Source organism: Nematolebias whitei, unplaced genomic scaffold, assembly GCF_014905685.2.
Source record: "Nematolebias whitei isolate Nwh7 unplaced genomic scaffold, NemWhi1 Nwh_scaf_1146, whole genome shotgun sequence".
NCBI lineage: Eukaryota > Metazoa > Chordata > Actinopteri > Cyprinodontiformes > Rivulidae > Nematolebias > Nematolebias whitei.
Window position 1 is genome coordinate 1 of NW_023619691.1, and position 8,659 is coordinate 8,659.

The window sequence follows — 8,659 nt, forward strand, 5'->3', positions numbered from 1 at the left end:
TTATGCACACGGGGAGCTGAGTGACAAGACGTTTTTTGGGCAAGCTTCCGCTTCTTACTGTGTTCGAATGGACCCAGTGAGGCGAGGACCACATCCGCTTCGCCCTTAAACCATCAGCGACAGCCTTAAAGGGCGAAGCCTATATGAAATAGAACGTTGGTTACGTACTGTAACCCCAGATTCTATGAATATAGGCGTAGCCCTTTAAGCGTCGGGCCTCACTGGCTCCTAAATGGCTGAAGAAAAAAGCTATTTTGGGAGCCGATTTCCCGCTCTTAACGTAATTTATACGGACCGGGTGGGGCCCACACAGCAGGTGGGCGTGGACTAATTTTTTTTTCAGTGCTTATGCTGCGCATAACGGGATAAACCATCAGCGACAGCCTTAAAGGGCTACGCCTATATTCATAGAATCTGGGGTTACAGTACGTAACCAACGTTTTGTTGTGTGTTTCCTTGACTGAATTGTTTCGCCTTCCGGATTGAAGGCGAAACAATTCAGCCCAAAAAAAGAAACTGTCCAGATGACCTGACTGAAAAATGTTGCATTGTATACATGGATTATTGAGCATGGACTTTGTTGTACTTGTACCTAGTTACATCCCACCACTGTGTGTACACGGCTGCCTCTTGTAGCAGCAGCTGACAGTGACTGTGAGAGTGTGGATGTGGATGAGCTCTCCATCCTGCCTGTTCTTTACAGAGAATGATAATTATCAGTGTTCTCTGGTAATCTCTGATCTGTTACAATTTGTAATTCAGTCTTTGATTTGAAGCAGAAGTTATTTTCTCTCTGCTGTTCAGCGGCTCAGGCGCACAGATTCAGTGATGGGTAATTTTGCACTCCAAGGCAGAATTTGGGTGATTTCAGATGAGTGTCAGCAGGAGTGACTGTGGGACTGAACACAGCCAGTGAGGCACAGACTACATCTGCAGTTCATTACATTTCAGAGTCAGCCCAGATCAAGTTGCCTGTCACAGCTAATCCACATCAGCCTTCATAAAACCTGCTGTGACGCCGTCACTTGTTCATATCTGAATAAACTGAGCAGCTCTGAAAGCGGGCGTGCATGTACTCTGCGCTGTGGTCGTCATGGAGACGAGTCAAGTCGGTCACCCGCGAGTGTTTCCGTGGGGGGCTCGGAGAGAAAGAGCTGCAGGTCAGACATGCAGGGCGCTTTACGCACGGACTCGGCTGGGCACGTTTTGGGGAGGGCTCGTGCTGCACATCCTCTCTGCGCGCACTCACCTACAGGTGGAGAGAGGAGGATGGAGAAAGAAACGTGTTGATTAGAAACGGTGACGTCATGGCTCCTGTTCAAAGTGTTTCAGTTACCACGTGACTGAGAGCAGAGTCAGCAGGATGTAACTCTTTAAATGATCTTCGTGTTTGTTGAAGTTCAGTCTCTTCAGATGTAAAAAGCAGCAGCCTAAGAAGTTTTTTCATCTTCACATTTTCCAACAAGATTTTTAATCACAGGCTTCTTTGTTTTGAGTTTGACTTCCCGATTTTATTCCAGAAGGTCAGGAAGCAGAATTAGGATTTAATCTGTAAGATTAATGTCCATTTCTGTTGAGACGTGATAGTTTCCGATCATAGATCCTTCAACATTTCCTCCTCTCTCCTGATCAGGGAGAACAGGACCGGGTTTATAACGGCTGTGATGTGCGCACGTGCAGAAAAAGTTGGGTTTGTAAAGATGTTTAAAAATGTTGTCAACTAAACATTTAGAGTTGTGGAGGTAAAATTACATTAAAAATCAGGCACAAGTCATAAAGCACTGGAATAACTTAATCTGAAAAGATTAAAGACAGGAGAGCAGAGAATAAATCCTGTTTTAGGTTTTGTTGTTAAAGTGATCTCTGTGATCCACTTGAAGGAGATCAGGTTGATTATTGTTCATAACTTTGTCCTCTGAAAGATTTAATTTAAACGCAGTAGATCAGATCTTTAGTAAAGAGGGAGGGGGCTCTGAAAAGAGCCGTTGTGGTTGTTGGTGAGCAGGGGGGTCTTCAAGCTCTCTCTCCACGGATCCTCCGGGCCAGCTGGATGTCTTTGGGCATGATGGTGACCCTCTTGGCGTGGATGGCGCACAGGTTGGTGTCCTCGAACAGACCCACCAGGTAAGCCTCGCTGGCCTCCTGCAGAGCCATGACGGCCGAGCTCTGGAAGCGCAGGTCGGTCTTGAAGTCCTGAGCGATCTCCCTCACCAGGCGCTGGAAGGGCAGCTTGCGGATCAGCAGCTCCGTGGACTTCTGGTAGCGGCGGATCTCTCTCAGAGCCACGGTACCGGGCCTGTAGCGGTGAGGCTTCTTCACGCCGCCGGTGGCCGGGGCGCTCTTCCGGGCAGCCTTGGTGGCCAGCTGCTTCCTGGGGGCTTTGCCTCCGGTGGATTTACGGGCGGTCTGCTTGGTTCTTGCCATGATTCTAGTTTGTCTCGTCGGAGGAGAAACTCTTGAAGTACAGGAGAGTCGCTGCTCTTAAAGTGTGGGAGCAGCTGAGAAACGGTGACGCTGCTCGACATGTTTCCTCCTGATTGGTGAGCGGCTCCTCTCGGAGCTCAGCTCCGCCCAGAGGAGCGGCTCCTCCCGGGGCTCCCGCCTGAAGGAGCGCTGCTGATTGGAGAAAAGATCCGTTCCAAATGAAGCAGCTCCTCTGCTGGATGACAGCTGTCTGATTGGTCTGGCAGCAAGCAGCCCGCGCGCTCTTACATTTAAGAAGCTCTCGGCAGCTCCGACCGACACCATTTCTCCTCAGTCTGAGAACAGAGAAACTTGAACCATGAGTGGAAGAGGAAAAACCGGCGGTAAAGCCAGAGCCAAGGCAAAGACCCGCTCGTCCCGAGCCGGACTCCAGTTCCCAGTGGGCCGTGTTCACAGGCTGCTGCGCAAAGGGAACTACGCGGAGCGTGTCGGTGCCGGAGCCCCCGTCTACCTGGCGGCTGTGCTGGAGTATCTGACCGCTGAGATCCTGGAGCTGGCTGGGAACGCTGCCCGGGACAACAAGAAGACCAGGATCATCCCCCGTCACCTGCAGCTGGCTGTCCGCAACGACGAGGAGCTCAACAAGCTGCTGGGAGGAGTGACCATCGCTCAGGGCGGAGTGCTGCCCAACATCCAGGCGGTCCTGCTGCCCAAGAAGACCGAGAAGCCCGCCAAGTCCAAGTAGACGCCCGCCGAGACCCACAACGGCTCTTTTAAGAGCCACACACCGAGTCTGCAAGGAGCAGCGATCCTTCACATCCACCATGTTCATGTCTGTCCTCATCTTTACACACTAAACTCATTTCCTTCAATCATTTCTACACTGCTGAAAATTAGTCCTGTTTATTTTTTAGTTTATTTTTTGTTTCCACCACTATCATTTATTAAACTCATTTGTATATGAATGAATGAATTGTGGTCCATAGTTTGGTCTTTTTTTTTATTTTTTTATTTGATTACTGCAGCTCTCCTCTGGTCTACTGCACAAATTGCTCCGTGAGCTTCAAATGGTTCAAATTCAGCTGCCTGCATCATTACCAAACCCCCCTCATTTCACCACATCACCCCAGTTCTTCAGCAATTTCACTGGCTTCCAGTCACATTCAGAATTCAATTTAAAACCCTGTTGTACACGTTCAAGGCCATCTATAACTTCACTTCTCCCTGTCTGATCTCGTGCACATTATCACCCATTCACGCTCCCTCATTCCTCTTCCATCCACCTCAACGTGTCTCTTGTAATTTCCATGGGACACCATGGGACACAGAGCCTTTTCTCTCTCTGCTCCCCAACTCTGGAACACCCTTCCCCCAGACATCTGTAATGATGGCTCTCTTCTGACCTTCAAATCACAACTCATCTGTTCAAGTTAGCCTTCTCACTTTAATTGGTTGTCATTTTCTTCTTGATTTAGTGTTTTTATAGCCATTTTGTATTGTTTTATTTTGTGTTTTTAATGTGAAGTGTCTTGAAAGGTGCTAACAAATAAAATGCATTATTATTATTATTAACCCATCACACCTAAGATGCACTCAGGTGGAGCAGTGGGTGGCTAGGTGGGCACACAGGCAGCAATTGGGGATTGGGTGTCCTCCTCAGAGACACCATGAGATGTGGGAATGGCTGGGAGTCGAGCTACGGCTTTCTGGTCCCGGATCAGCTGCACTGCCTCTATCCCATCTCGGCCCTGTTAATTTGACATCCAATTTAAGACCTGTTCACTCTAATGGATGTTGAAGCTTTAGTTCTTTAAAAAATTAATTCCACTGCAGAATCGGGTCTTTAAAACAAAACAACAAAATATACAAAATAAATGTACCAGAAGTAGGACAAATGTGTCTTTTCTTAAGCTTAACAGTCCTTTTAAGTTTTATTTTAAGTTTTAGCAGTTTCTTGAGTTAAAGTTCCCATTAACTTGAGGGTTATTTTGTTCTTCCATTTACAAGGAAAACCAAGTTTTATAAATGCAGCTTCATACATATTGTATCGTGAAGGTGAGGAGAAGAACTTTAAAAAGTAAGTTTTTGGACTAATATTAATTTGACCTTTTCCAGTTGAAGATCTAACAAATCTTTGAAATTAACAAATGTAGCCTTTAAATATGAAAAGTTTTGAATGTTAATGATTAAAAAGCCTTTCAGCCTTTAGAAGCTGAAAAGTATTAATGATTAATTTCTAAACTGATTAACCTAATTAATTTCTACCAGTCATTTTCTTCTGGGTGAAATGATAATACCTGCCAGGTCACCAAACAAGTCAATAAATCGATATTAACATTCAAAACAAAAAGCCTTAGAAATCAACTCTAAAGATAGGCTATTGTACAGATGAACAAAAATATTTTCAAGCAAAATTATTTGGAAAAATATAGAACAAGGCAATTTTATTTTAGATAAAAAAGAAAGCAAGGCAGCATAGTGGCACAACTGGTAGAGCTGCTGCCTCTCAACGAACAGGTCCCTGGTTCAAATCTAGGTCCAGGTGCCCTTCTGGGTGGAGTTTGCATGTTCTCTCTCTGCATGTGTGGGTTTTCTCCAGGTACACTCTCTCTCTATATATATATATACTGTATCCTATCTGGAACCAAGTTCCTTGAGAGGGGTTGGACACTCTTCCACTCTGGAGTTGGCCCTGGTGAGAGGCGCCGAGCAGGAGTGGGCATACTTTTTGCACCCCGTCTTGGTGCCTGTACGTTGGGGTTCACCCCAGTGAACGAGAGAGTAGACTCCCTCTGCCTACGTGTGGGGGTACGGGTTCTGACTTGTTTGTGCTTATGCACCAAACAGCAGCTCAGATTACCCACCCTTTTTGAGTCCTTGGAGGGGGTACTGGAGAGTGCGCCTCCTGGGGACGCCCTTGTTCTGCTGGGGACTTCATCAGAGCCTGTTCCTTTGTTAGTTGTGTCTAATGCTCCTTTTGATCAGGCAAACAACTTTTACTTAAATATTTTACTGCAGTTAAAATGACACAATGGTTTTGATTTGTGTTAAATAAAAACTTTCAAAGGTATATTCATTCCTCTCTTGTTTTGTTTCATGACATTTAACTCTGCAGGTAATCCCTGAAACTCTGACGCACAGAATCACAAGTCCAAGTTGAACTGTGTCACAGAGTAAACACAATAAAAACATGTATTATCTGCAGCATCGTTCATTAAAATGGAACAACACTATTAATGTATTACAGAAAATATACATATGGTACACAGACTTAAAGATATGTAGACCATTGCATTAGGTAATACATTCAGCAAGTACTTTTACTTTTAATACTTTAAGTATTTTAAAAGCAAGTACTTGTTTACTTTTACTTAAGTAAAAATGTTAATGTGGTACTTCTACTTTTACTAGCGTACATTTTTGTCTGTTTATTTGTACTTTTACTTAAGTAAAGTGTTTAAGTACTTTCTCCACCACTGTATTTTGTAAAGGATGTAATGCGTGATTTATTTATTTATTTATTTTTTACTTTATCTGTATTTTGTAATGTATACATTATCCACCTTATTCCTAGCCCCCATGGTGCCTTGCGTGAATTACGGGCGCAACTTACGGCACAGACCGAAACCAGCGTTTGTTGATGTGCAAACAGCACGAGATAATGTAGTTTCTCTGAGCATTTTGGATTTAATTTAAACGTGTAGGAACACCACCTGTCAGAGCTCAAACAGGACAATATAATCATACAGCTGCCTGCTTTGATGAGGGATGTAGGACGATCTGAAGAAGTGGCCGCAGATTATATCTGCTGCTTCCAACGGTGAAGTGATGAACAACCTGAAAGCTCTGAATCTACACAGTAATAATATGGTCGTGTTTTATTAAGAGGTGGGACACAGCCTTATTTACCTTAAAGCAGAAGGACAGACCAGTCAAAGTATTAAAGTCCTCCATCATCAAGCTTGGGTTAATTGTAGAGAAAATCCAACAAACTTCAATCAGGTCATCTAGACAGTTTCATTTTTGCTTGAGACGTTTCGTCCTTTATCCAAAGGACTTCATCAGGCCCGAGGAGCCACAACAAGCTCAGTCCCACAAGCAGCACAGTCACAGTGGGCAAATCAGTTTGCTGGTGAGAAGATGGTTTCTGGAGTCCGCCCTCTCGCCAGTCAACTCCATCCAGAGAGAAACCATCCAGATGACCTGACTGAATTTTGTTGGATGTTTTACCTGGATTTTTGCTCATGAACTTTGATGTTTTTAACCACTTTGGCTATGGCTGCCTCAGAGGAGTCGACTGGGGTGGGGGGAGGGTGGGCCCCAGAAACCATCTTATCACCATCAAACTTGTTGGTCCTTTATGGTAGTGTGCTGCTTGTGGGACTGTGCTTGTTGTGGCTCCTTGGGCAGATGAAGTCCTTTGGATGAAGGACGAAACGTCTCAAGAAGAAAATTAACCGTCCAGATGACCTGACTAAACTTTGTTGGATTTTTTTTTACTTGGATTATTGAGCATGAACTTTGATACAGAGAAAATTGTAACACCGAAGACTTAACTTTTGTTGTTGTGCCCTCCGTACACTTGAAGTCATACCTGATGTTCTCGTCACTGTTTTCAATCCTTCTGAGGATCCAGTGTCTCTTCTCCGGTGGTTTATTGTAGCACAGCCATAAAATAGGATGCAGGTTCTCCTCCATTGGCCATTTGTCAACAAAGTGAAATGAGCACACAGACAGCTGGGTGTCTGTTCAAGTTCATTCAACCTTTATTTAGACAAGTAAATCCCATTGAGCCTCGAGGACTAATTTACAAGAGACCTGATTTCAACAAAGAATGATGACAACAATGGACAGTTATAAAAAGTCATACAGATTATTATTATTATTTTTTATTTTATTTTTTTTACAAATAAGATGGCAAAAAGAGTAACAAAAACAGATGGATTATAAGGCGAATGTAGAAAACTAAAAACAGGAACATGTCTGCATTGGTCCCTGCCAGGAGTCCAACAGATGTGTAAAGCCACTTAGGTCAAGGTCGAGAGCTTCAGATCTTTTTGTAAGATATTCCAGGAAATGAGAGCGGAGTAGTAGAAGACCCTTTTGCCAAGTTCAGTCCGCACTGAGGGAACACTGCAGGTAATAATGTCCTGAGAGCGCACGCTGTAGCTGCACTCACGCAGAGACATGTAGGAGGAGATGTATGAAGGCAGCAGACCAAGAAGTGATTTAAAGATGAAAATGTACCAGTGAGAGAGTCTGCGTGAAGTTAATGATGTCCAGTTAACCAGTGAATACATTGTGCAGTGGTGGGTACGATAATCACAGCCAGTTATGAATCTTAGTGCACCATGATAGACAGCATCCAACATCTGCAGGTTCTTGTAGGAGCGTTCATGTAAATAATGTCACCATAATCAATGGAGAGAAGGAAAGTCACAGATACAAGGCGTTTCCTAGCATTCAGGGTTAGACAGGATCTGTTTCTGAAAAAGAAACCCAGTTTAACTTTCAGTTTCTTTACCAAGTTTTCCACATGGAACTTAAAAGAGAGATGTGAGTCGACCAAGATACCCAAATATTTATAGGAATCAACAAACTCAATGGGGACACCATTTGAGGATAAAATCAGAGGAAGAACTGCTGGGACCGACTTCCTGTTTGAAAAAAGCATCCCTTTGGTTTTGTCGGCATTTAGGACAAGTTTTTAGGTGGAAAAAATCTGAATGGATGATGAATGCAGATTTCAAAAAGCTGGAAAGCCTTTTCAACTGTTTTAGCTCGACAATAGACAACTGTGTCATCAGCATAGAAATGTATGGATGCATCAGGGATGCTCTGACCTACATTACCTATGTAGATTGTAAAGAGGGTGGGTCCTAAGACTGAGCCTTGTGGTACACCATTGTTGACTGTTAAATAACTGGAGGAAGTACCATTATGTTGAACACATAGCCTCCGGTCTGAAAGATAGTTGGAGAACCAACCAATTGTGTGTTCTGAGAAACCGATTTCTGAGAGTTTATGACACAAGATGTTCTGATCCACAGTGTCAAAAGCTTTAGACAGGTCTAAGAAAAGTGCAGCACAATAATCCTTAGCATCCAGTGCTTCAACAACGTCATTAAGAACCTTCAGTGAAGCAGTGGTTGTGCTGTGTTGTTTCCTGAAACCAGATTGATGTGGAGGTAAGATGTTAAATGAGTCCAGGTAATTTTTGATTTGAGAGTTTATC

The 8,659-nt window shown here is 43.9% G+C and overlaps 2 protein-coding genes across 2 annotated transcripts; one reads left to right on the forward strand and one right to left on the reverse strand.

Moving 5' to 3' along the window:
• Positions 1-1,904: 1,904 nt before the first annotated feature.
• LOC119429431 (histone H3) lies at positions 1,905-2,502 on the reverse strand. The gene has a single exon (XM_037697060.1). The coding sequence runs from the start codon at positions 2,422-2,424 to the stop codon at positions 2,014-2,016; it is 411 nt and encodes a 136-aa protein (XP_037552988.1). The 5' UTR covers positions 2,425-2,502; the 3' UTR covers positions 1,905-2,013.
• Positions 2,503-2,664: 162 nt separating this feature from the next.
• Positions 2,665-3,182, forward strand: LOC119429430 (histone H2A). The gene has a single exon (XM_037697059.1). The coding sequence runs from the start codon at positions 2,783-2,785 to the stop codon at positions 3,167-3,169; it is 387 nt and encodes a 128-aa protein (XP_037552987.1). The 5' UTR covers positions 2,665-2,782; the 3' UTR covers positions 3,170-3,182.
• Positions 3,183-8,659: the final 5,477 nt, after the last annotated feature.

Bases quoted from the DNA above. Each gene is read 5' to 3' on its own strand.
- LOC119429431 (XM_037697060.1), bottom strand. From the start codon at position 2,424: ATGGCAAGAACCAAGCAGACCGCCCGTAAATCCACCGGAGGCAAAGCC.
- LOC119429430 (XM_037697059.1), top strand. From the start codon at position 2,783: ATGAGTGGAAGAGGAAAAACCGGCGGTAAAGCCAGAGCCAAGGCAAAG.